Source organism: Alosa sapidissima, chromosome 21 (genome assembly GCF_018492685.1).
Source record: "Alosa sapidissima isolate fAloSap1 chromosome 21, fAloSap1.pri, whole genome shotgun sequence".
Taxonomy (NCBI): Eukaryota; Metazoa; Chordata; class Actinopteri; order Clupeiformes; family Clupeidae; genus Alosa; species Alosa sapidissima.
In genome coordinates, this window is record NC_055977.1 from 6,654,757 (window position 1) to 6,682,256 (window position 27,500).

At 41.0% G+C, this 27,500-nt stretch overlaps 4 protein-coding genes across 7 annotated transcripts in view; 2 read left to right on the forward strand and 2 right to left on the reverse strand.

The window, feature by feature from the left end:
- The window catches only part of mturn (maturin, neural progenitor differentiation regulator homolog (Xenopus)), a 26,727-nt gene extending 5,249 nt beyond the window's left edge, over window positions 1–21,478 (forward strand). Inside the window, exons 2-4 of one of the 2 annotated variants that reach the window (XR_006026180.1) lie at window positions 2,099–2,221; window positions 2,902–4,397; window positions 21,467–21,478. Coding sequence is in view for 1 of the 2 variants with exons in the window: in XM_042077003.1 (XP_041932937.1) it covers window positions 2,099–2,221; window positions 2,902–3,009 (231 nt within the window). In the remaining variant the exon portion in view is untranslated. Of the gene's footprint in view, window positions 1–2,098; window positions 2,222–2,901; window positions 5,591–21,466 lie in introns of those variants that run through there. The other variant, XM_042077003.1, reaches the window with a different exon arrangement.
- znrf2a (zinc and ring finger 2a) lies at window positions 5,816–17,808 on the forward strand. The gene is made up of 5 exons (XM_042076993.1): window positions 5,816–6,648; window positions 13,044–13,139; window positions 15,900–16,005; window positions 16,159–16,234; window positions 16,385–17,808. The coding sequence occupies exons 1-4, from the start codon at window positions 6,324–6,326 to the stop codon at window positions 16,214–16,216; spliced, it is 585 nt and encodes a 194-aa protein (XP_041932927.1). The 5' UTR covers window positions 5,816–6,323; the 3' UTR covers window positions 16,217–16,234; window positions 16,385–17,808.
- On the reverse strand, window positions 17,376–23,730 carry ggcta (gamma-glutamylcyclotransferase a). 2 transcript variants are annotated; one of them, XM_042076996.1, is made up of 4 exons: window positions 23,495–23,730; window positions 22,582–22,727; window positions 20,052–20,094; window positions 17,376–18,205 (listed from the first exon to the last, which is right to left on the reverse strand). In XM_042076996.1, exons 1-4 carry the CDS (start codon window positions 23,603–23,605, stop codon window positions 18,095–18,097), a joined length of 411 nt encoding a protein of 136 aa, XP_041932930.1. In that variant the 5' UTR covers window positions 23,606–23,730; the 3' UTR covers window positions 17,376–18,094. The 2 variants fall into 2 exon arrangements, with proteins under 2 accessions (XP_041932930.1, XP_041932928.1); XM_042076994.1 differs by having other exon boundaries at window positions 17,376–18,535; window positions 19,974–20,094; window positions 23,495–23,727.
- A 498-nt stretch (window positions 23,731–24,228) lies between these two features.
- snrpd1 (small nuclear ribonucleoprotein D1 polypeptide) overlaps window positions 24,229–27,500 on the reverse strand; it is a 3,885-nt gene continuing 613 nt past the window's right edge. For both annotated transcript variants that reach the window (XM_042077002.1, XM_042077001.1), the window contains exons 2-4: window positions 27,277–27,353; window positions 26,337–26,528; window positions 24,229–24,452 (exon numbers count right to left, since the gene is read on the reverse strand). In XM_042077002.1, coding sequence (XP_041932936.1) covers window positions 24,373–24,452; window positions 26,337–26,528; window positions 27,277–27,353 — 349 coding nt within the window. In that variant the 3' untranslated portion in view covers window positions 24,229–24,372. The remainder of the gene's footprint in view (window positions 24,453–26,336; window positions 26,529–27,276; window positions 27,354–27,500) is intronic.

Here is a 27,500-nt window from a genome sequence, read left to right on the forward strand (position 1 = left end):
ATGCAGTGCTGATGTGGGCTCAGTGCCACCAAGGGTGTGGCTGCTCTGAAGGGACTACCCAAAACACAAGGCAAAGTCTTAAAGGGATATTACACTCATTTTTCACCTCCCCTTGAGTTAAACTGTTGAGTTTTACCTTTCCCCAGTTCATCCGGCCGTTCTCAGAGTCTGACAGTAACTCTTTTAGCTCCAGCTCATTGAATCAGATTAGACTGTTAGCTTATAGCAGAGATGCTAACAGTCAAATCTGATTCAATGAGCTGGAGCTAAAAGTGCATTTCCCCAAATGGTGGAATATCCCTTTAAGAGCAGTGTGCAAAACAAGCCCTCCCATCTTAATGAGTTAAACAGCACTCCTCATCCATAAACACGCACATAACAAACTCCATCAGTTAGCCTTTAGTATCCTATTTCATGTCTTTCTTGTCATGTCTAAGTTTTGCTTAAATGTGTCTTCTCACCATGAAACTATTGGCTGCGGCCAGACGTGATCAGTTAAAACAACAGCTTCATTTAGCTAGAGTATTTATGCAATGCAATATATGCTATATTTAATATTCAGGTTTAACTTAAACATGTGTTTGTTATTATTAAAGGTTGACTATTTGAGTGCCACAATCTTTGTACCTTGGTGTTGCAGGATCACAATTTTTTCCCATCTTCAAATGGACGCCTTCTTGCCATGAAAAGTTTGGCCACCACTGAACTATACCAAAGTCCTTTTAGGCAAGTCCCTCCACTCGGCGGCCATATTGCAACGCTTTTTGGGCACTCATCGGGCATCCTATTCGGCAGAAATGCGCGTGCGCAAGGCTTCACACACCAACCTTGCTCCAGCTGCGAGTTCACATGATTGGCACGATGTCTTCACAACACACCATATGATTGGCTCAATGTATTCACATCACACCACATGATTGGCTCAATGTATTCACATGTCAACGTTTTGCCGAGGAAGGGGTGGGATTATATATGTAGACAACGGCCATATTGGCGTTACAAACTAACCCCATGCATTTCTATGGAGGAGTTTTTGAGTGCTGTGTCTCCTCATTAGAAAGTCTCTGACTATACACGTTAAATGAGCGCCTTCTCCTCCAGCCACCAGAGGGCGCTCTTCTGTTTATGCCCTGACTGTTCTGCCTCCCTCTGTTCAGTAAACAACACGCTCTTGACAGCACAGCACTCTCACCGGTGACCTACTACCATGCTGTCATTGAGTGTGCAGGCAATGCAGTGTCGTAGTCCTCTCTTATGGCCGTGTCAACTGAATGGGTTCAGCTTCGCTGCTGCTCCCTGCAGACACTGCTTCTGCTTTGAACCCAGTGGAGTAATTATATTATGAGAGAGGTCGTCTTTGTCTCCCCTTGAAAAAGTCCATTAACAGAGGAGATGAATGGGGCCCATTGATTCTCAGCCGAAACATGATTCATTTTGAAACGGATAGCACTGTATCAGTCAAGCGTAGCTCCAATGATGGCCCAAATGCAGAGGGTGACGATGGCAATTACTCCCTCTTAGGTTCGTCTTGTCTGTCAAAGGGTGCAATCTCTTCAAACACTTACACTTACAATATGAGCACTCAGTTGTGTTGTGTTAGATAGTTGTAGTAGGGCGCGGTTGTTGAAAGAGTGTTGCTGAATTCTCATGTGTAGGCTACTCCAAGGCCCACTGTGTGTAATTTCTAGTTGCTAACTATGTTAGCGAGAGGAGGAGAACTGGCGAGAGTCTGGATTCCAAACAACTGGAGCCTATGAGAAAGGAAATGCCAGCAGCGTTTGGGAATCTGGTGTCAGGGCAGAGAGAGCAGAGGTACTTGAGGAGAGAGGTTCGAACTGCAGACTTCAGCAAAGTTGAATAATGTGCCCTGACCACACATTTTTGTCATGCAGTTCCCCACTGTAGCAGGTCTCTGGTCTGTTTATTATTCATGTATGGGGTACCCTACGTGACTAAGATGCAACTGTTGATGTGACAGGGTTCACTTAGCCATTCTCTTTATCCCTTACCCCCCCCCCCCCCCACTCTTTCCCTCCTCGTCTTCTTCTTCTCTCTCTCTTTCTCTCCCTCTGTCACTTTCTCCCTTCTTTCTCCACAGCATGTGTGGAGTGAGAGTGAAGATTGCCTGCCTTTCCTGCAGCTGGCCCAAGACTACATCTCCTCCTGTGGAAAGAAAACTCTGCTGGAGGTCCTGGACAAGGTCTTCAGGTCCTTTAGGCCTGTAAGTGACTGCAATCATCAGCCAAATATGATCATTATTTATAATAAATATTATAAATAATTATGTGCTAATTATGCAGAGTATCATTGCTGATTCACTAAGAATCATTCTGAATCACGTCAGAAGTATGGACAGAATGTGACGAATGTCATGTTTTTATTTAGTGTTTGGGGGTGGTGGTAGCATAGTGGTTAAGTGTGCAGTAGCCTGAAAAGTTGTGGGTTCAATTCCCGGCTTCCACCGTTGTGCCCTTGAGCAAGACACTTAACCCCAAGTTGCTCTGGTAATATAGTCGACATATAAGTCACTTTGGATAACAGTGTCTGCTAAATGAATACATGTAACTGAACAACAATAGTTGTATACATGTAGACAGCTTTGTGTAGGGGTTCACCAAGTTGAGGTTGCATAGTAACATGCAATAGTTCTAAGATATATCTCAAACAGCTATTACTGTATGCCAGAATTACACAACAACACACACCCACTCACTCACGTTTGGATTGGCTGCTGTCCCATCCTATTACTCAGGTAGAAGTAGCTTTGCTGTAAACGGGGTGTGCATCTATGCAAATGTTTTGTTCCACAAATATTGGGAATGCATGTCAGGTTTTTGCATGTATATCAGTTGCATGTATATTAGCTAACGCTGTGAACCCAACCCTTCCTTCCTGCTGCAGCTCCTAGGTCTTCCAGACATGGATGAGGACACGTTTGAGCAGTATCACGCAGACGTGGAGGACGAGTCCGAGACAGACCACCAGCAGATGGGTGTTAGCCAACAGTGATGGCTGACAAAGAGCCCCCTACCACCACCACCACCACTCCACCCTGCCCCCTGCCAAACACCCAGACATACTCCGCTAATTAACACACACACACACACACGTACGCACGCGCGCGCACACACACACACACACACACACACACACACATATATACACACACACACACACACACACACACACACATATACACACACACTCACACACACACACACAAACACACACACACACACACACATATCTCTCTCGTTCGCTTTCATTCTCAGACTGTCTGTCACCCCTCCACACCCCTGCCTCATGCTTGTGCTCCCTCCCTCTCTTCACCACCAGGTTTTATCCTCCACTACGGTACTTTCGGATATGCGCACACACATATACTGTAAGCTGATGCTCTGACGAGACGTTTTGTGCTTAGCTCTTATCTTGCACAAATGCTCAGTTGAACTTAAGATGTATATTTTTTGTCCACATTTAAGTTCTGTGCTTGTCAGGTCAGATGATTGTCTTGAAATCACGCACACACACACACACACACACACACACACATACACACTCGTATGTACACACACACACACACACACACACACACACACACACTCACAACAACCCCAAGCACATATAGCGGGCTGGGAACAGGTATTCACAGAAACCTGTTGAAGTGTATGATCATGCCCTTTAAATAGTTAAGTCCTCTAATTAGTTTAATTCCCATCCTTGCTCTCTCTTCATTTTAATTTGCACCATGTAGAGTATGTTAACACAGAGGGTAGTATGTTGGTAGCAGTTTTACTTGGTTCAGCAAACCCTACTAACACTCACAACAAAAGACGGAAATATGATTAACGGTTGCCTGCTTAGAGTACAGGGAACTCTTCTGCTATTGTTTGTGGTTGTCAAGGCTCAGTGGCCTAAACACTGATTTAGGCAGGATAGTTCATGCTGAAAATACAAAGTGATTAAGAAGTAGAGAGACTGTATGTACATTTTTCCTCTCTCTGTCCTCTGAGTAATGATGAAGTGATTCCTTTAGAAAGTCACTGAAGACGCTTTTGATTATGTTGTGTTTGTGTTTTCGTATGGGTGTGGGGAAAGGCTATATCAGTAGCACCTGAGAGACAGGCATCGGTTTTTGATCAAGTTTGATCAAAGGCTTCACTGACTTTGACTGATTGCATCTGCGAGATGTTAAGAATAGTTCCTGTGTAGTGTGCACCACTATGCTATTCCTGCTTGATCACTGAAGACACGCCCAACTGGTTTATTGGGCTCTTCTGATGATGTTTGCTGCATTGACAGTACTGGTGGTGAGGAAGGCACCAAAGCAAGCAGATATGTCCTTGTCGCATCACGATTCAAGGGCAATGTCAAAACACATCCACTTGAGACAAGGTGTGTGGATTCACAGCCATCCAAAAGATGTGCCGAATTAAAAAAAATATATAAAATGGGAACATTCCGTGAAAGTATATAGCTATGGCCTCACACATACACGCACTGTCGTTATAACACTTTGGTACACTGCAAGAACAAGCTATAAGGCAGCACAACGCAACCATCACTAGAGAGACATGATCATACACCAACACAAACCAATGGCATCCTGCAAGGATCACCGCAGGCTGCAGCTGGCGATGTGGGTCTGGATGCCGATGACTTTAAATCGGCCTGTTGATTTTAGCTGCTGGTGCTCTCCTGACACTGACTGCGTTTAGGTGCACTTCAGTATTCAGTTAGCATCAGGTTTTTTTTTGAGTGTCCTGTGCGCATGTAAACATCAGGCCCGTATCCTGGTTTTGAGAAATCCGGTTATGCTTGCCGGAGTACTCTGAAAGAAACTGGGATACTGTTCCATTTATACACCTTATCCCAGCGGCTGGCTACATACATAGAACTCTATTGTTGGTAAATGTCATACTAGTATTTATCATGTAGGCGAGGCTATACAGGGATATTAATAACCAGGTGTCTATGTGTCTATGTAAACATCATATTCTAAATATGATCAAAACCAGGATAAGCCTCATAACTGGCATACCTAAGTCCATGTAAGCGCAGTCACTGACACAGCCCGCCATCTTTCTCTGTTTCATCCATATGCACTGTCTTCCTGTCCATGCTCAGCCTAACAGCGCAAGAGAGGCCCACTGCGTGTACGTCTGTGGTAACACAAGTTGAAGCTGCTGTTTTTCCTGTATTTATTATTATTATTATTATTATTATTATTATTATTATTATTATTAATTAATAATATTGTTATTATATATTATGGGTCGAATGTCTTTTTTAACATTTGGTTTGTTTGTTTCTTATACATTGTTGAGTCTGTGCACTGTGATGCTTTCGCGGTAGTTTTTTGACCCATGGCCTTTGAGAACATGCCTAAAAAATCCACAAATGGTTTGTTTAAACGTTTCAGGTAACTTGTGCTTCTGGACATGAATGTTAGGTTGTTTTCTCCAACCCTTGTTTAGTTGGTTACCCGAGTTTTCTCCCCCAAGACTCTGTGATTTATGTTGTCCAGTTTATGTGAAAGTCTTGAATATAAACTATTTGGAGGCAATAATCTGGCTGTCTCTCTTATTTGTCTGAAGTGAAGTGATATTTTTTACTTACTAGGCCTACAGATGTTAAAATAGAGGGGTTATTGTTACTTATATACCTGATAAAATTACTCAAGTAGACGTATCTTATCCCATGTTTTGTTACTGATGTTGGCAACGTGCCGTGTGTGTGCAAAGCTCTTTGCTGTCTGTTGTTGTGGAGTTTTGAGTCCAGCGCTGACGTCACCTGACGCACATACAGTAGGAGGGCAATCCCAGCTTTTAACACAGCGCGATGGCCTCCAGTAGACAGCTCGAACCTCCACGCTCTTAAACCTCGCCGTTTTCTTTGCCATTTGTTTTCCTCTTTTTCACAACTGCTACTCGGAAGTCAGTTTTTCTTTTATTTGCTGTCTTACGACAGACAGAAAAAAACAAGATTTTTGGGGATATGTTTGGTTATACCTGAAGATCATGACATCGGAGAGAGGAGCGCAACAAGTGCGCTAAGAATTTCTCGCCTCACCTATTTGGGTCAACCAGGGTTAGATATTTATTTATGTTTCTACCGTTGGGCACAATCTCTTTTACGTTTTTTTAAACGGCAATAGGCTCACTAGTTGTCATCGCTGGGTTGTTTATTTTGAGTAGCTGCTTCGTTTCCTTCAACCCCACAGACTATGTCGGGTAACCTATGATCCACAGATAATACTGATCCCAACTGCGTGTGAGTCGTCAACAGCAGTCAGGTGAGACCTCACACCTGAAACTACAGATATGGGTCCAAAACAGAGCATTCCTGCTAACAGCGGTCGGGTCAGAGCTTATTCCGGCTCGGATGTCCCTTCGTCCACTTCTGGTAACGGGGCAGGTAGGACTGCTGGGTTGAGAGGCACAGCGGGGATTTCACAAATGGGTCAAAGGGGCAGATACAACCAAGGTACCAGGCCGAATTCACTTCACCAAGCAGCGGTTAATATACCAAACAGCGGTGGGAATCACAGTAGCAGCGATGACACCGATGGAGAGACAGATCTACCCGGCAGGAGTAGGCTCCTGATAGGATCCTTACCAGCCCACCTCTCACCGCACCTACTTGGAGGTAAGGAAATCCATGCGTCATAAAGATCTGATCATAATGGCTTTGTCTCAACAGTACAATGAAAATCACTCAAACATTTTAAATGTAACAACATATAACAGACACATGTTTTCTGCAGACCTTTAGCCTTGTGCATATCCTGACAACATTGGTGCATATTCACGCATTCATAAATAACATAGCACGTTTTGGATTGATAGAACAAAATTACATGAACAGAAATTTGGATTTTTGCTTATTAGTTTAAATGCAAAAAGACAAATGTTTTTTGTACAGTATGCCTCAGTTATAATCTCAAAATATATCACATGCCTATAAAGCAAACACACAGTACCTTTCTCTGCTAAATGTCATAATAAATGAGCAGAATGGTAGATATGTGACCATAAATGGTTTACCTTCAAGACAATCAAAACAAGGACACAGAAAACTGTTGCACATGACTGTATGTTTGTGACTCTTAAAACCACCATCTCAAACAGATAAGGGCATGATAACAGGCAGGCAGTCACGGGTCAGTGTGTGTTGCAACAAGAAATAGTGGGTCAGTCCAAGACGCACAACTTTATCAATGACCAACACAGGATGAGCGATGTGCTCACATGACACCCCAAACAAAAGTGTCAGCAAGCACATTTTATTTATGGATGCCGCCACGCATTTGCTTATCTTGCTTACATTTTGAGATTTTGACATACTACACGGTAAAAAAAAAAACTCTCTGTGTTTAGGCCTACTTGATACGTTAGGAAACAATGCGCTTGCGCCAACTTGACTAAGAAGTTCAGTGAACTTTGGGAAACTTCTCTCTTACTAGATACTTAATTATACAAGTTGAGTCAACTCAGTTTCTTAAGTTTGTTAGGTGAACTTGCCAAATTAGTTGAGAAAACTTGATATAATGAGTTTTACTACACTATTTGATTATTTGAGTTCTGTTTAGTCAGAAGTTATTTGGCAGTACTAAAGCCAAGTTGTATTTTTTACAGTGTATGCCAATTTTCTCTTTTATTGTCTTTTGTTAGAGTGTGTTTTCACTTTGGAATCTACATCTTTGACTTGATCAGACTTTGATGTGACAAGTGCATGTTAATATGGCGTGGACAGAGTGTTTGCTTTACAAGGAGCATCTTCACGGTCCTCTTGCCAAGTACTGTTCTTTCAGTGGGCCATGGCTTTTCCACTCCCTGTCTGGGATAGATAGTGGTAATTATTACTTAATATGGCGTCTATAAAAATAATTTCCCATAATGTCGGTAATGAACTTTGAATGCACTTTTCACTATCATCTGTTTCACTATCATCTGCAAGCTGGGACAGACCTATTTTGCTGCAAGCTGGGGTAGACCTATAACAGATTTTGATTATTGGTGGGATGGCTGTCGTTGGGTTGGGGTGGGTTAACCAACATTTTACGATTGCCTGTCGCTCAAGTGATGACGGCATGCAGGTGAGAGCATCTTGGGCTTTTGGTCAGAGTGTGTGTGGAGTTTTGAGAGTCTCACATGCGAATGACTTTATCGACTTTTTGGTGATTATGTTGTGCGTGGTGCAGGTTAACTACAATCTTTTCATATGAAATGCTGTCTCACAACATACACAATGGGGAAGTGATATGCCATGTCAAGTTATATGGTTTTATTGAGACGACAATTAGATTAACGGTGTACTCTGAACAGTAGCCTACCCTTTTTACAGCCATCTGCTCTAGCAATCAGGGCCCTGCCAAAGGAATGTTATGTCTATTGTGACTACATGTGAGTGAAAGAGGGATGGAGAGAGAGAGAGAGAGAGACCTTAAATGTCAAGAGTCAGACCACTCCAAAAGCTGGCTGAGAAATTTCTCACCGTGCTCCAGATATGAACCCCCACCCCACACACAAAGTTGTTCGACAGACTAGAACAGCACACCATACTCCAGTTAATGGAATATTGAACTGTATAGAAATACAAATAGTTGTTGTGGTAACCTCAACATTGCTGTCCCACACATTCCAGTTCATATACAACCACACCTCTTCGCACACCAGACAAGGACAAATTGAATAGAGGGGACAACAAGGTTTCATAGCAATTCATAGTAGCAGAAACATGATTTGAAGGTCTTGCATATTATGGGAAATGAATGGCTCTTTACTGCGGTATCCACCAACTGATCACGTAGGATTCCAGGGATACATTTAGTTGAATATGAGTGCCTTTGAAGAGCTTTGAGGACATGATATTTGTAGCTTTGTGAGGGAAAATGGAGGATTGTTAGTGTAACTATTTACACAAAAGTCCCATATATCAGGAAGCATACACCGACTGATAGTCATATAGGCTACAGACAGAGATCTGTGTTATCTGATGTCTGTCATCTTAATGCTAACTGCTTCCCGGTCAGTAGGTGAACTGAAGTAGAACTAGTGATTACAGTACGTTTGTCACATGGTCTGTTTTTTGTTTTTTTGTTTTTTTTACACCAAATCAGCACCCATGCAGATGTTGAAAGGCAGTTAAAGGACTACATTGGGAACTGACCCCTGCCGTATGGCTGTGGCTGTAGTAAGGCCTTCTTGGGTTCTCAGTACCTCTGTTCCTACGGTCAAACCAGGGTACAGGAGTCCAGATTTTCTAACCCTCTATCTCTTTCTTTGCTTTCCCGGTCTCATTGTCAGACGATGGCATGAGAATCAGGAAATGCCCTACTGTCTCTCCCCTCCCTCCCTCCCTCCCTCCCTCCCTTCCTCCCTCCCTGTCTCTATCTCTCTCTCCCTCTCTCTCCCTCCCTCTCCCTTTCCCTGCCTCATTCTCCCTCTCTCTCTCTCTCGAATGTCTCTATGTGTCTCTCTCCTTTGATCTCTCTCTTTCTCTCTCTCTTATGTGTGCTCTCTCTCTCTCTCTCTCTCTCTCTCTCTCTCTCTCTCTCTTTCTCTCTCTCTTATGTGTGCTCTCTCTCTCTCTCTCTCTCTCTCTTATGTGTGCATACCCAGTGGCTAATTATTTTACCATGGAATGGGTATCAGGAAATATCTCCCCCATCTCTCTCTCTCTCACTTTTGATTTGTTCTTCCTCCCTTATATACATATACAGTACCTAGTGGTTAATTATCTGACCATCGCATGGGTATCTGGTAAACCCCTTTCATTGTCTTTATTTCTTTCTTTCTCTCTCTCTCTCTCCCTCTCCCTCTCTCTCTCTCTTGTTCTTGTTCTCTCGTAGACATGGTGCCCGCAAGGGCGGCTCTGCTGAAAGGGCCGCAGTAGCGCTTGTAGCCTTGGCGCAGTAATCCGCCTTGAAGAGTTAATCCTAATGCATGTCAGTGGTGGTGGACTGGTCGCGTAGGCTTGGCTGACCTGCTTTTTCTCTCCCTGTTAATCTTTGCTTAGGCACAAGCTGCCGCTGATGGTAAACAGGTGTGTTTGTGTGTGTGTTTGTGAGAGACCATGATAGAGAGAGAGAATGTGTATGTGCATGTATGTATGCATGTGTTTATGTGTGTGTGTGTGTGTATGTGTGAAAACATTCTACTCTGTTTACTTAGTCACTGAGGGGTGCATGCACATATTGAGCCCATCGTTGACTTATGCTAAATTAGTTTGTAACAGCAACAAAATAAGATTTGTTCAGATTTGATATATTTAACACATAAATAATAATAACAGCTGAATATATGAGAGGAATTGTCTGCTGGCTATAGAGAGGTGGAAGAAAGCAAAATAAATAAAAAATTCCGACAATGCCTGCTATTTTTCTTGCAGTGTCAGGCAGAAACTGTTTATCTTTCCTGAAAGAGCTGGACCCCTTGAAAGTTCCTGGACACCTTGGTCACACACTAGGTTAAATGCATGACCATGACTCTGGGTTTTTTCCATAATATTCCTCTTTTTTTACGACTCTTTGACCTTTCCCCTTTTTTGTCACATGGGTCCTTGCCATGCTGAGTACATGACATTGTACTAGTACACAACATTAACCTTATGCAATGCACCCAATGCAGTTCAGCTCTTTTACCTTCAAAATAACAGATTAAACTCATTCTGATGCCACACTAACTTATAATACGGGGAATAAAGTCTCTGACATTGCCAATGTGCGCCCTGAATGCTTGATATTGCATTATCTAACATTGTTGATTGGGTAGGATCAAGAACCTTTTAGTCAGTCATTGACTAACTAGGTAGCCTGCCGTCTTAGTGCTAAATTGTGATAAATATTGATGCCAAGGGGCATAGATATCAATTCTTCCATTGTGTTGCTTTAAAGACCTTGTAGCCTTTTGTCAAGTCTGATATATATCTGATATATATTTCTCTTTTCGTTTTTACAGTCAAAGTGCTCTCCTCAACTTGGCTTTGAGTGCTAAAATGTGATACGGCCAATATAATGAGATTTGTGTCTTTGTTTTCAGGTCCTCCACCACAAAGGCCATTTTACGATTGAATTCTCCATAGTTTTAGTTGCCGTTAATCATAGCATGATTTGAAGCCATAGTTCACAGCAAGCAGTCAGGGGATAGTAAGGTCGTTAAAGGTAGCACTTGCCAAATTCCATTACCTGAGCCACATCCTCTGTGTGTTCTATGGTACTTGTTTTTACCTATGTGTTTTGCATGCAATGCACCCTGGGCCCTCATGTGTAAGCTGGGCAGTGTTGTCTGAGTCTTCATCCTCTAAAGCTGCTTGTCTGGAGCAGTAACTCAAACCAAAATAGATAGGCCCATATCACATACTTGTTTTGCTCTATTCGTCTGTAGCAGACTTTTGGATTTTCTTACCTCCTCTGGCATGAACCTTAGGCTTGTGAGACGTTGACCGACCAAACTGATATACTTTTAGTACTTTTGGTACTGTTGGATGAGTGTCTTACAATTCCACGTGGAATTTGTAATCAAGTCAATTTCATGTGGTCTTTTAATGCCTCTTGTTTGAGTTCTGAGTTTTCAGCTTTTCATCTCTATACTTTATTGATGATGCTCTCTCTCTCTCTCTCTCTCTCTCTCTCTCTCTCTCTCTCTCTCTCTCTCTCAATTTCAAATCAATTCAATTTCAATTCAATGAGCTTTATTGGCATGACTGTAAGTGTTACAATGTTGCCAAAGCAGTAGTTACATCAAAAAATTAGCAATTATTAGAGCACACACACACACACACACTCACATATACACACACCCACCCACGCCGCCCACATACACACACTAGCACACAATGGAGAAAAGAAAGAAAGGAAAGAAAGGGAGGATAAATATGTACATATTTGCCTAGTGGCTGTCTCGTGTTATGGCATCCTCTCTCTCTCTCTCTCTCTCTCTCTCTCTCTCTCTCTCTCTCTCTCTCTCTCTCTCTCTCTCTCCTCTCTCTCTCTCCTCTCTCTCTCTCTCTCTCTCTCTCTCTCTCTCCTCTCTCTCTCTCTCGATCTCAACTCAACTCAACAAGCTTTATCGACATGAATGTAAATTTTACAGCATTGCCAAAGCATTCAATACAATAATAATAACAACAACAATAATAGTAATAATAATAATAATAATAATAATAATAATAATAATAATAACAACACCTGGCTGATTAATTGAACAGAAAAAAGAAAGAAAGAAAATTATTAGAAAGAGAATTATTATGTTACTGATCATGGAACATGGGGTGTTCTCTCAGGATGTGGCAGGATTGAATATACACTCAGCAGCTAGCCTACCTTGTCAATAGCTTTCTATGCTTAGGCTATAATTTTGAATTTGAGTTAAATAAGGTGGCAATTTTAAGGTGGCGATTTTATTAATTTATACACATTGAGTTTACTTACTTGTTTAATTTTATCCTTTTGTTAATGTAATTTTCTTTCGATTTTTTTCTAATTGTTTTAATTTTGAAGCAATTGTTGAGTCAATTTAGTTTAGCCATGTTTTTTAATTAGGTAATCTAGGGGGTTCTTCTCTGGGTTTCCCTCCCTCAGCTGGGCAGCAGTATGGTGGTATCTGCTTGGTTCAATATGTTGTAGGTGATGCCAGAATTTTGCCGCTCTTTTGTGGATATTGAGAAGGAGAGGGAATCTTCCCAATTCAACTCTACAACCCATATTTAAGCAACTACTGTTCACTCCTAAAATATTTTTGCAGAATTCTAAATAAAAAATACCGCAGGCTGGCTTTTGTCCCATGTCTCCAAATTGTTTTTGTATTTGGTGCCCCAAAACTCACTCCCATATAGCAAGATTGGTTTAATTATGGAATCAACATTTTTTTAACCACATTTGTATGTAATTAATGATTTCCTTAAAATGTAATATGGTTTTCTTGCCTTTTCGGTTAAATATTTTACTCTTTGTTTGCCAATTGTGAAATGGTAATTGTTAGATGTTGATTGTTTTTTGTTTCTCTCTCTCTCTCTCTCTCTCTCTCTCACTCTCTCTACAGGGTTTCACTGTCCCGTATGCTCCAAGTTTGTCCCATCTGATGAGATGGACCTGCACCTTGTCATGTGTCTCACCAAACCCAGACTCTCCTATAACGGTGAGCAGCAGCTGCCTCTCTAATGAGCTCACTTCCTTTCATAAATCATAGATCATAAAACCATCCCATCCGCCTCACCCTCATCAGAAGGTGTGGGTTCAGCAGGGATATACTGTATATCACCTGCATTATTTAGCATCGCAAATGAATCAGACTGCACAAACTGTATAACAGTACAAAAAGTGTTGTTGGGCATTTCTTTTGGGGGATTAATTGTCAGTCCATCTTAGATTAGAGCAGTCAAGTAACTGTATGTGTCACTCAGCCACCAGACACTGCATCAAACAACAGCTTATTTTACCTCTTAATCTTGGTCTATGCTATGGCTAAGCAATTCCCTAAATATATAATGATACCGATACCATATTTATTTATCTATTTAACCCATTTTTTGCACAAATTCTTAAATATAATATTGAGTATTGTACATCATAAGTTCCATATTTGAGTACTGATGTCTTGATAGATCATAATTGACAGATGCTTAATAGTCTGGAGCAAATGTTGTGAAGTAGTATCTTCAACCTTGTCAATAGGAGAGAAATAAAGGGGAAAGGTACAGAGGTGAAGAGGTAAATCTGTTTGATTTGTGTACTGTAGGTCGTAGTGTCCTTCACTACCCCTAACCTTTTTTTCTCTTTCTCTCAACCTCAAATTGAAATGGCAGTTGGCAAGAACTTAGCGAAGGGTCAATTGACCTTTTTTCAAAGCAATAACATACTAATACAATTAATACACACACACACGGCAGACACAATTCATAATACAAAGGATGATATAATAAGACAGTGATGGACAAAAGTTCTCTCTCTCACTGTCTCTGTCTCTCTCTCTCTCACTGTCTCTGTCTCTTTCTCTCTCTCTCTCTCTTCTCCTTCCTTGTGCATATTTTTACATCTGTACTTGCTCCTCTCTGCTAGTAGCTTTTAGCTCCGTCTCAGATTAGTGTTTTGCCTGAGTGACCTCTGTGGTCAGCCTGGGTGTGGGGGGGGGGGGGGGGGGGGGGGGGTCCTCCCCCAGAAAATGTTTAATTTGTTTGATGTGATTTTCTTGTATTCTGGTGCATTTTGGGGATGGCCAAAACTAAATTCAATCAGATTCATAGCCTACATCCTGATTTGTTGATATTGAGGCAATGATTCCATGCAAAGGCTTGGGCTTCAGGGCCCCCTGACCCCTTGGGCCCCTGGGCCTGGGCCCAGTAGGCCCGTGCAGTAATCCATCCCTGCACACACACGCACACACACACACAGTATGCAAGTACTCATTATGATACAGAGGCCCTCGTTCCCACACACACACACACACACACACACACACACACACACACACAGTGGAGTGGGTTAGATACTGTATTTGTATTGTAGGATATTGTATTATAGATTGATCCGACAACACAATGATTTGTTTTTGCACTCACCATGCTATGATCTCTGGTTTGATACTTTGTCATAGTATCTGTCCCCATGACAACATTTTTCTCTATTTTTATCTGACTGTTGTAATGCTCTACTGTGCCAGTTATTCATTTCAAGGATTTCAAGGCCAGCACGTTTATTTATATAATGCATTTCCTACACAGGGGTAATTCAATGTGCTTTACATAAACAAAATCAAAGTATACTAATAAATAAAAGCATAAAAGGGCTATAGTTGTAAAAAAAAACTAAAAAGTGAAGTCCATTAAATAGAATATATATTTTTAAAAAGATACAAGGTAGGATAATTTCAATTTGAATTCATTTCACCAGATAAAAAGACAAAGCCACAAGGTGTGGTACTATGGCAGGCTCACATACTGTATACTCTTTCACTTATTTCTCACTCAAGCACTTAGCAAAAGATGAACTTCGACCTCCTGTAGTTTAATTTTAATTCTGTTCGTGGAGTGGTTCATCACTTCATTGGCTCAGTAATGCCTTATCCCTGTAACAAGTCAGCATACTTGTCACTTTTGATGGGGGAAAAAAGCACAAAGGATAGCAATCCCCATGAACCAGCCAATATACACCCTACTCTATATAAACAAGGCAGTAAAATACAGTATAAAGGTTGATTCCTGTGTGAAAGCCATTTTCTTCAGGGTATCTGCCCACATGCAGTGTGTTGCTGCCACCACACAAAACTACACACTAAATGTATTTGGTGGTTGAGTATTCAAGCGGCCCTGTCCAGTTGGCCCAGCTGATTCAGCAGGTGTAATACAATAGAGAAGACTATGGAGATGACCAGGATGATTAGGCCCTCGTCATGTCTGCGCCATACGTTTTATGGCCTGTAGGGTCAGTGTTAACTGACTCTGCCGTGTGTCTTGGAAATCTGCATTTGCATGGTCCAGTCAACTGCCCATAGTATAAATGGCCTCTCCTTCCATTTTGAAGACATGCCCAGGCCTGTTTTGTGTTATAGTCATGTGATTGAGATAGGAGGTGTGTGTTATGAGCGCCCTCATCTGGTCATTTCATGCTAATGATCATGGCAACTAATCTAACCTAATACCTAACTATTACGCCAGTGGGAGCCTTACTATCTCACTCATGTATTCTTGAAAAACAAAGAGCCAAATACTTAAAGTTGTTGTACGGTCCATGTGTAAGGAAAGTTCCAGAAAGTTATCTTGATTAATGTATGTTAAGTAAAATAAAATAAAAAAGGTTTCCTTTTTTGTTTGCATGCTGTTGTAAATATATTCGGTCAAAACTTAATCTATATTTTTTGTCTCTAGTCATCATGCCTGATGTATATCACTGTTTCTCACAGAGGACGTCCTAGCAAAGGATTCTGGGGAGTGTACAATATGCTTGGATGACATGGTCCAGGGAGACACCATTGCTCGCCTGCCTTGTCTCTGCATTTATCATAAAGGGTAATAAAACACAAGTCTTCAAAACTTTCACTTATCACCCACCAACCCCCTGGCAAACCCCAGCATTCACATAATAATATAACTGAAACCAGATTGGTGATATCTTGTTTTCAGAATGGTCTCCAATTTCATATTTCTCCTTTTGTCCAACAGCTGCATAGATGAGTGGTTTGAGGTGAACCGGTCTTGTCCAGAACACCCATCTGATTAAGACACAGAGCATATAGAGGTAAGCAAGAAGAATGTGTTGTGTGTGTGCGTGTGTGTGTGAGAGAGAGAGAGAGAGAGAGAGACTGTGTTTGCAAGACATCAACTCAATTATATGTACTCTGTAGAATTGGATGTTCAGAAATAACACCTGTTTTTTTTCCAACTGAAGGTTTTGTATATTGGGGAACAGCTGAGAATATTCTTCACAAAAAACCCGGCAGCGACACAAGGGCACTTGGACTCTATTGCTTCCCTCCTGCCACAAGACATATCAGTGCCACCACAAAGGGCTTCCACTGCTCCAAGGACTCACCAAAGTGCCAAAAACGTAGCATCTTCTAGTAAAGCAAATCCTCTGGGATTTCATGTTGTTGGTTTTGCACTCCCAAACCTAACTCCATTCCACAAAAGAAAGCAAGGTTGCTGGATCACTGACCAGGGAGGGTCCTTTCTGGTTGGTTTGAGCTTTACATGACCTTTGAATGACCAAACCACAGGCCTGAATCATCAGCATGGTCTGGGGTCAGTGAATAGGTCAGGGTAGAGGATATGTATGGTTTAAAGAGCGTGACAAATGAATGAATGTATCAAACCGTGTTGCCCAGAGATATTCCCATTTCGGCATGAAGGGCAGAGACACACAAGGGATGATTTCAGGGAAAGATATGTACATATTTATGATCAGATATTAACGTGATCTTAACTTTGTAAATCACTGTTGCCAATTGAAAATGATGTAATGATAGTAATGACAGTTTAATTACAGCATTGCAGTTCTCTCTCAGCTTTAGTAGCAGATGATTCCCAACAACAATAACCGGGCGGTCTGTCTAGCAGGCCGGTGAAGGTATGCAGCATTGCATTCCATATCTGTGTAGGAACGTAACTGGCCTCTGATGGACAAAAGAACGAGTCAGTGATGTCACTGACTAGAGTGCTCGTAAACACATCTGGACAGATAATGGACTCCATGGACAAGAAAGGCCACCCTAGGCTAGGAATGTGGTACAGTGTGAAATAAGTGCCATTCTTTTGTGTAAAATATGCTGCTGTAATATACATATATGTTGTGCGTATGTGTGTGTGTGTGTGTGAGAGTGCGCGAGTGCGAGCGTGTGTCAGATATGTCACGAACGAGATCAACCAAAGAAGAACACCACTTTACTTTGTGCTTAGTCATTTAATCAAATAAGACCACTGCAGCTTAAAAACTTTTACTGTATATAAATGAAAACAAAGATATGTACACCTGCAAGAAAATCATCGAACACTTCAATAACAGGTGACATAATGACTATGATGAGTTTAAAATTAATATTATGGATCATAGTCCAATACTATACCAATTTACTAAATATCATTAATTCAGTTCAGTAGTCCTGTCTGTGTCTTTTATTTCTATAGAGAACAGGTGGTCTGCAAAGGTAGTTAATGATTACATTATTAGGGATAAAAACAAGCATTATGACAGTGCTCTGAAAGGATTCAGATCTCTTGTGTGAGCTGCTACTTGAGTTATTTTCCCTGTACAACTTGACACTGATGATTGTTCAAATAAACTTTAGCTGTGCTAGCTAGGTTTTTGTTCATGGAGTTGAGTCTTATGTACAACATTCATGTCCTGAGAGATCTGGAGGGTCTGCGTCATTATGAATAAATTTGTGTGCAATGGATCATTTATGAGGAAAGAAAAAAACATCAAGGCCAACGCCCATTGGCGGCGACATTCGTGTCTATGGATTTGACGCTCAAGAGATGGAACAAATTTCTAAACTTTGTCAATGCACATCAGACGCCGCCAGTGGACTTCACAGAGTCACGGAGCTCTAAACTTTGGCATCACTTGATGTGTGTCAGGCGCCACCAGCGGGCGTTGGCCTTAACACTTAGCCAGTGCTTGACACACTTCCCTGGACTCCAGTTCAAGGGAATCAAACCAATGCCTGGCCCCTTCCATGTCTGCAAACCCAAACTGGTTCCTCAGGGCCTCCAATGACCCCCTCCCCCATTAATAAAAAAGAAATCAGATAAGAAAAAGGACACTATGAGAACCATTTCTGGAGGGAGGAGGAGAACAAACCGATCAGAAAGCAAACTGATTCTCCTGCCGTGATGTGTGGCACCATTTTCAGGGGAGGGACATCGAAGGCCGAACGGACGTCATGAGTCTCCTTACTCGGGCACATCCCTGCTAGTTCATCACAAGTTTGATCTCGTCCATGATGGATGACGGCCCGCTGTAGTTGTTAGTCTCCACGTCTTGCAGTTTCTTGAGGTACTCCAGGGGCAAGCCGTTCTGTTGGGCACCAAGGCACAGTACCTGAAAAGCAGGCAGAACAGCCATGAATAAATTCGCCAAAGCCTTTACCTTGCCTATGCTTTACTCTTCTTTGAGCTCTGCAAAGTACATTGTATAGCATTTCATCAGAGTAAAAAAAAAAAGTCTACCAACAAAAATGTTATCACTCCAAAGAAATTACATTCTAAAAGCAGTGCTTCAAAATGGTTTGTAGTCTGCTAATTTTGTTTCTCTGTTTCTTAGGCATTAAATAGCATTTTACCGATCTGAAGCCATTTTCTTTAATCCAATAAAATACAAATAACAAAAATTTGCATTTGAAATACGTATTTCAAATACATGTATACTTCTTATGTGTCCTGCACCATTTCACCAAGTCAAATTCCTTGTTTTTTTTCTTTTTCTTGTGGAAAAAGAAAAAAGAATTGGCAATAAAATGATTCTGATTCTGATGTATCATCAATACGGCACATCCCTGATTAAAGACATGCAAAGCTTTATGCAGTTTGTATCATGTAGAAGTAGACAACAATGGATAGTGTATTTCCAAACTATCATCTTAAATAAAGTATACCAAATACGTTTCAAGGGCATACCACTTCCAAATGATAATGAATGTAATATGACTTAAGAATTTACCACTTAAGCTCTTAAATTTCCTAGTGTACTGTTGTTGTCTGGTTTTGTTACAAAGTATAAAAAAGAAAAGATATCAGCACGCTGCCTCCCAGTTTAATGGTAGGTTACAACGTTTCAACCACTCAGGTCTTCGTCAGGTATAAACCTGAACAGATGCTGGGTAAGGATAGTCATTGTTAGGGACTGGGTGGAGCCCAATTGGTCCAACATCCCATCTGAACGTCATACAAACAGGTGGGTCAGGTAGCATAGAAGACAAGTCACACTGATACATATTTAAGCAGCTAAAAGAACATCTCTGTCAGTGACCATTATCAATAATACCACTTCATGGCTCAGAGCTAACAGATCTACAGACTGTCAACATCATATAACACCTTCTTACAGAAGACAGAGGGATAAAACATTTACATATTAGTCTACCCACATCTGTTTACAAGTGTCATCCCAAAACCATCAACAAATATAAACAATAAAGATTAATAATACAGAAACCCATTTACCGGTGTAGTAATAGGACTATCCAATAAATTGCAATATAGCAAAAGTGGTGTAGAAGAGAAGAGTGAGCGGTCGAAACGTTGTAACGTGGGAGCATACGAGGCAGTGTGCGGATATCTTTTCTTTTTTATACGTTGTGTGCTAGTATCCAGCACCTGTTGAATTTTTATAGACCCTTTCAACAATAAAAACAAAAACAAAAACGGAAGCCTTGTGGGGCCAACGATGCTGATAATGGAACTCTCTTGAAAGGGTCTATAGATGTGCGCACGTCTCTACACTACAGTTTGTTACAAAGTAACTCAGAAACCCAGCTGACCTGCTTGTACTGGGGAGAAGGCAGGCAGGCACTGAAGTTGTTCATTTGGTACGTCCGACAGGCCAACAGTCCACTGTCTGTCTCCACACTCACCTCCATGGGACTGTACACTTCCTCCTGTCTGAAAAAAAATCAGTTGCAGCAGAGAAAAACATGTACAGTACCCTCCAGAATGATTGGCACCTTGGGTAAAGTTGACTAAAAACAGGTATAAAAAAAAAAATCTTAAGATTCATTGTACTCTCACAATGAAAACAATGAGGACAATTCCACCCTTGAAGGGAAGAAAAATTATTCTGAGAAAAAGGAAAATCTCATAAAGAAATAAATATTTTTAACGAAAACACGTTGCTCACAATTATTGGCACCCCTAGAAAAATCTTATATACAGAACCTAACAGAAGCATTTTCCTATCTAATTTCAACTTATTTAAGTTCATGAGTGTCTGTGAACTTTCAGAAGTAGTTAATGGCTTTCTTTTTCACTAAGGTATTAAAATAAAGTGACACAGAGAATCCTCTAGTCATTTTTCAACATCAAAAAGACAAGAGAATACACTAAACTTAAATAAAAAGAAAGTGTGTTGACATTTGTAAGTCAAGGAATGTCTATACAAACTAGGTACTTTGTTGAAAATGCCTATATTTACAGTTAAAACAACGATTAAATGGTTCTAATCAACTGGAAATTAGACAAACATGCTTGGACAACGACCCAAGGTTACCTTGCCTCCACGTACAGTATGGAGGATGGTAAGATAGGCAAACAATTCCATAAGAACAACTGTTGGAGAGTTACAGACAAAGGTGTCATCTTGGGGTCACCAAGTCCCCCAAAAAATCTTCAAAAGTGACCACCAAAAGTGACCTATCTCTGACAAGACACTAAACGTTGGTCATGATTGGATCATTCATCAGTCAATGAACCAAAACAATTGTCCAGATCAAAACAAATATGGTTTACTGAACACAAAATCAAGCTTCGGCCATTGCCATCTCAGTCCCTTGACCTAAACTCCATAGAAAAATAGTGGGGTGAGTCAAAGAGGAGAATGTCCAAGTGTGGACCTAGGAATCTGAACGATCTGGGGAGATTTTGTGAAGACGAACGGTCTTAAATCTCTTGCTTTGTATTCTCCAACTTTATGGGGTGTCATAGGTGAATATTACAAGCTGTTTTATTGGCAAAGGGAGGCTTAAAAAGGTATTATAAGCAGGGGTGCCAATAATTGTGAGCAACGTGTCTTTGTTAAAAATATTTATTATCATTATAAATATTATCTTTATGAGATTTTCCTTTTTCTCAAAATAAATTTGCTTCCCTTCAAGGTTGGATTTTTCCTATTTTTTTTCATTGTGAGATTACAATAAATCACCAACAGATTACTTTTTATACCCATTTTTACTTTAACTTTAGCAGAGGTGCCAATAATTCTGGAGGGTACTGTACGTTCATGAACATACAATAAGTGCAACTACATAACCTCTCTAAGACAATGGGGGGTGGGGTTAACATCTGCTTTATGAACCTGACCTAACCGGTCTGGCTGCAAATGAACCTGACGACATAGAACGTACACAAAGGCCTATGGAGCTAGTATACTTTTAGTAATTAAAGATGCAACAACAGACTTACAACTTATGTAGGCTAGAAACATCTCACTGCTGGTGTAGCCTACATCTGGGTCATTCCACGTCAATTCAACCAGGGCCCACGCACTTAGGTCTCAAAAAAATCTGAATAAATTACCAGGTGTACCTATGTTACCCAGGAGACACACTGTAAAATTACTCTTATGTAAGATCAATACTTTCCAAGATACAGCCAGTTTCACAGGGGGAGGGGGGTGTCGATTTTGTTCAGCCTCTTTTTTTTGTCAAAGTTCACAAGCCCACAGCGCAAGAACTAAACCATGTAGGAGGCTCAAATTTTGCATGCTGGTACATAAATAGGAATCGTATGTAGCAAAATCGTCACATTTGGTCTGGATAATCCTGCATGGTCATAGCTGTCCCTCAAAGTTGATACAAATTTTATTGGAGTTTTTGGCTGGGCTCTGTTTAAGCCTTAAGAAGACATATTTGTACTCAACATAGGCTCTTGATTTATTTTCCTTACTGAGATAAGTAGAAACACTCTCACAAAAAATAAATCCCTTCAGGGTCTGAACAGCAGACCTTACAAGTCTAAAAAATCATTTTGGTTCTCATTTTCAGAGCACCCAAACACCTTGTGGGAATATACAAAGATTTTTTAAATATTTTTTTCTTTATTCTCCATGATCTTTTCTTTTTAAAAACACCAATTTGACTTGTCTTATGCAAATCTTTCTTTTTCACTTTCCACCCTGAACATGGGCAAAATGCACCATTGACATCAATATGTTTTGTAAAGAGCTACCACAGGTTACTCTATACAACCACAGGTGGCAGTGTGGTGACTATATAAAACATATTGATGTCAATGGGGCATTTTGCCCATGTTCAGGGTGGAAAATGTCACCTGATGTCACCTGAAGTAAAGGTAAAAAGACAGTTGGGGGTTTACACTGAAGAACTAGTTTGGAGTAGATCTAGACTACATCAACAATATTCACTTCATACGTACTTATCTAGAGAGGCAAGGTTGTCCTTGCTGAGTTTCCAGACTACTCCCCACACCTCTGCACCTGGGTTTTCTTCAATGGTGGCAACTCCGCCGTTCCACCTGCACTGCACCCTCTCTCCCCACAAACCAAACCTCAGGACATAATCCTGAGAAGAAGACATTACAAGCCCATCACACTGCTGCATAGCTACAATGACCACCGAGCCAGACCACTAAAAAATCCTGCTCAACACTGCCTTCGGTCAACATGTAACATCAACTCAGTAGCATACCCATGTTTAGCTTGTTTGACAGTTAGGCTACTCGTCATCACTTTTTGGTACACTATTGGAGAGTATCTGGGACTGGTTACTATGTCTGAGCAGCACAATGCCCTGAAAGTAGCCATCAATCTCGGGGTGTCAAAGTGACATCATCAGCTTTTCCTACAAGATTCTACAGGACTTTGATTCAACAACCGGACCCGTCAGGTTCAATTGACTTGACGGCCACACTCAATTTTCAACCTCTAGATATAGCATCACCGAATTCTTAACTGGTTATCAAAAGTTGTACATTATTTTCCATATCTAACTTCCGGTAAGTGGTCAGTAACTGACACGACACAGGAGTTTATGAGGCCAGAGCGTTAGAGAAAGCATTAACGCTACATAGCCTACGGGGGATACATTCAACATCGGTCCTCCTCACAAATTTGTGCCGAGTTGCTAACACAACCGTAGGCTACTATTTATTCATAGACAAGAGTAGGTTTGCATTGTTATACATTCTAGGAGGTATATTTCACCCAAGTTGTTATTGACCCGGTTAATATTGCATTCTGATAGTAACACGATTAAATCAGCAACAATAGGAAGACATGTCGCAAATATAACTAAAAACTACACTCTTAGTGACGTTAACGTTAACCTACCTTCAGTCGACCAGTAGAATAAAATGTCGCAGATGGATTTTTTAGCTGAAGCCGTTCCTTCAACAAATTGCTCCCAAAAGCAAAATACATGAAGTAACCATCACTAGACATACTGAGTCAATTTAAAAACTGCTATTCAGGGGTTTCTACAAGTCAGTAAAGACCTAAGGACACACCAGTAACACCTAACGTAAACTGCTGTTTGTCATGCTGATCACAATAGGCTGTTGCGCGCCTGCGTCGAATCAACGCAGCACTGAGCCTCATAAGCAGTTCGAAGGGCAAGTTTGAACTTGACATTTTCTCTCAGAGCTCGTCTACTTTCTCTGTTATAGTCTATGCTTCACCCCTGACCGACTTGAAAGTAAAATGTTGATATATTCAACAAAATCAAAATAATAAGGTATTCTTATAAAGCCAACTCAAGTCAGCATAAGTCGTGTATAAATGTGCTTTATTTTTATTTTTGTAAGCAGTTGTGCCAAACTTGGTTATTTACATTAACACTAAAATTTACCATTAATTTTGACATGTGCCATCTTTGCAACCCAACAAGATTAAGTGTTTACTTTATAAGATGTATTTACTCTACAGAATCAAATGCTTTAATAGCAAATACTTTTGTCAAAGACAATAACAAAAAAAACAAAAAAAATACTCCTTTCCTGAAATAAAGGGATTTTTCTAATTTGTGCTAAATATTCAGTCATCAATAAAAGAAAACAATACACTTCTTGTTTAGAACATGGTTTTAATATACAAAAAGAAAACTGAGAATAGAAAAAAAAAGAAAGAAAATATTTCCTCAGCAGACAAAATTCAAAAGAAATCCTGTACAAACAGTGGGGGTACAAAAGCACAGAATTGGCCTTGAGCAGTTATCTCCGGGAACCACCACCTCTGCCACGGCCTCTTCCTCTTCCACGACCCCTTCCCCTGCCCCGACCGCGACCAGCGACTGCAGGGAGACAACAAAGAGTCCAGGCTCAACACAACAGGCTTTGATTGTATGTAACACCATTCACTGTTCCATGTGCATATGTATACAAAACACACACAAAATCATACTAGACTTTGACGAAGATTATTTCAACAGTCACAATAACATTGCCAGTAAAGCTGTTGTTGTTAAATTGTGAAGCATAATTTATGCATGATAAAGCACAAACTCAAGCTAGGCCAGCTGAATATACAGCATAGATTGAGAGCGATAAGTTGTACACCTATGACCTCTTTATTAGAGTTACGGCTTCTACACACAGTTGCGTGCGTTGCAGTGCTGGAGACTCATCCCATTCACTTTACATGGGCTCACGTCATCCGTTGCCAAACTGAATTGTGATTCCGTTGCGTCGCGTTTCTCCCGTCGCTCGCGTTGAGAAGTTCAGCTGTTGCTGCACCGACAGACGGCACCGGCCAATTAAGCCAATCGACGGACGGCACCAACCAATCAAATTATGGTTATACTTCCAAGTCATTTGCAGAGCTACCGTCGAGAACACCCACTGGCATGCATTGAAGGAACGCAACTGTGTGTAGAAGCCCTTAGTGAGTGCTGTTAGACCATGAACATTAGGGTGAGTTAGGGCTGGGATAAACGATTATTTTTTTTAATTATTATTATTATTATTATTATCTCCACATTAATTACAAGTGCAAAGTAATGCATTCTTAGTCAGAGGTAGCATTCAGTTCAGTTCAGTAGGTCTAATTGAGTGCCTGTCACTTTAAGACGACCTTCGTGAGGAAATCCCTGCAATTAACATTCACACCGTTAAAACGCTGCTGATATGTGAATGCAATTCATAACGTAGTTAGTTTAAATAACGGTTCGTAGCCTACTTCTCCTTGGGACAAGCACTTTTGAGTCTTGGAAAACACTTTTCCATTGGGATTTTGCAAACATTCAGAGTCAATAAAATGAGCCCTACATGAGTAACGAAATTGACAAGCAGATGTAAGTAAGCATGCTAAACTTGACATCCAAACTAACGTTAGCTTTGAGATACTGCTTGATTGCATAACTTAACTTAGTTTGGTCTCCTCAATGTAGGCTACTATGTTGTGATGAGACCTTAGCAGAGTTAACTTTAATGCAGCAGTTTTAAGCATGGTCACGATGCTAAGCGGATCTAATAGCAATTTAGCCCACCGTGTTCTATGCAATGCTTCTATGTTGCAACAACAATCCTTCAACAATCGTGAATATTTTGTTAAATGCACATGCAGAGGAGGAGCAGCGGGCTCGTTACAAGAGAGAGTGGCCAGGGCAAGGAAAGGCTGCGTGCGTAAAAAGCACAGCTCAATGATTTCGTGGCCCCCAGCCACAGATTAGTTAACGTATGGGAAACACTGAAGGTGTAAAATTCAAAATCTTTAGCGGCACACATTATGCTTAATGAATCGACGCGCATATTTTGCGTCGACGTCATCGATTACGTCGACGCGTTGTCCCAGCCCTAGTATGAATATTAAGGCATTGAATCAGATTAGACCGTTAGCTTATAGGAGAGATGCTAACGGTCTAATCTGATTCAATGAGCTGGAGCTAAAAGTGCTACTGTCAGACTCAGAACGGCTGGATGAACTGGGGAGAGGTAAAACTCAATTGTTTAACTTGAGGGGAGGTGGAAAATGAGTGCATTTCCCCAAATGGTGGAGTATCGCTTTAAGGCTTGCAGCTGAAGTGCCACTACCCAAAAATATACCAACCATGATGCAAATGAAACTCAGAAATAAGTAACTCCAGACGCTGCCTCCTTGTTAAGAACTAACTGGATTAGTGCAGTTATAGAGCAAATTCCACAATGGCGTGTGCACAATGGAGCACAAAGATACTCACCAGCCTCTCTCTTCTTGGACTTGACTTTGGGTTCAATGTCGACCAATAGGGTGTCGAGGGGCAGACTGTCTGGCAGGATGAAGTAGCGGATGTTGTTGCCGCGGATACTGAGGGACTCGAGCTGTGTAGGCTCCCTGTTCTTCAGGGTCATTTTGACTGCTTTCAGGTGAGTGTTCATGCTCACATCCACACCTGGCCAACACAAGACAAGACAAAAATCAGCTCAGAGCAACAAGGAAGCAAGCACTTATAACTATATCATAGAAAGAAAAGGGGTTGAAAGCTTAACTATAACAGTTTCTTTCTTGAGGAAATATTGTGGCACTTTTACAGCTACAAACAGTCTGCTTATTTCAGAAAAATGAATAAACTGATAGCCACTGTGTACTATGGACAGCTTGATAGAAATGTCTCTTTGTGAACACCTGAACAAACTGAATGAAGTCTGAACACTCAAGATGCATAGAGACACTGATGTAATGGACCAAACAAACAAACACGAAAGGTGTGGACTGTGGAGGGAGGACCAGAGACCAAAATTACCCAGTGTTTGGGTATGCATGTATGTGCATGTAAGCAGAAGTTCTTGGTATTAAGCTACCCCTGGTCCTCTACCACCACAAAACTTCCACCCAGCCCAAATAGAGCTGTAAGTCTGTACTTGAAAATGCTCTTGATTAATATTCAAGCAGTTGTGTTTTGCAGATCAAGTGTGCCACAGACCGGGTAAGAGCAGAGAGAGACGGGAAAACATGCATGCAGACTATGAAGCAGGACCAGGAGTCACTTCAATGAAGCAAGTGTACACTGACTAAACTTTCTATACTCTCGGGAGTCTTAAAAAGAAACGACATGCTACTTGTTGATACTGAGATGCAAGTTAAGCTACATGCTCACAGCGTGCGATCTCCTTAAGAAGCAGAACAAGGCCTAACGTTACCAGTAATGGTGCCGTGCACTTGAGTGCCATTCTTGAGCTCAATTGTAACCGTTTCGTGGCTCAGTTTCATCAAAAACCTGTGGAGATAATAGATACACATTAGCTTCAGAAACTTTGCAAGACAGAAGTTCAAAAAGACTAATTCGTTAGTGTTGGCTAGCTCATATTTGCAACACGTCGATTGCGCTAAGTGTAACGTTACACAACCGCCTTGGTTCATGTTA

What these genes read in the sequence shown, in the direction of transcription:
- znrf2a (XM_042076993.1), top strand. Translation starts at nt 6,324, where the DNA reads ATGGGTCCAAAACAGAGCATTCCTGCTAACAGCGGTCGGGTCAGAGCT. An exon ending in CTCACCGCACCTACTTGGAG is followed by an intron (nt 6,649 to 13,043) that starts GTAAGGAAATCC and finishes CTCTCTCTACAG; the next exon opens with GGTTTCACTGTCCCGTATGC. An exon ending in CTCTGCATTTATCATAAAGG is followed by an intron (nt 16,006 to 16,158) that starts GTAATAAAACAC and finishes TTTGTCCAACAG; the next exon opens with CTGCATAGATGAGTGGTTTG.
- ggcta (XM_042076994.1), bottom strand. Translation starts at nt 23,605, where the DNA reads ATGTCTAGTGATGGTTACTTCATGTATTTTGCTTTTGGGAGCAATTTG. An exon ending in ATTCTACTGGTCGACTGAAG is followed by an intron (nt 22,728 to 23,494) that starts GTAGGTTAACGT and finishes TCTTCTTCTCAG; the next exon opens with GATTATGTCCTGAGGTTTGG. An exon ending in AACCTTGCCTCTCTAGATAA is followed by an intron (nt 20,095 to 22,581) that starts GTACGTATGAAG and finishes ATTTTTTTTCAG; the next exon opens with ACAGGAGGAAGTGTACAGTC.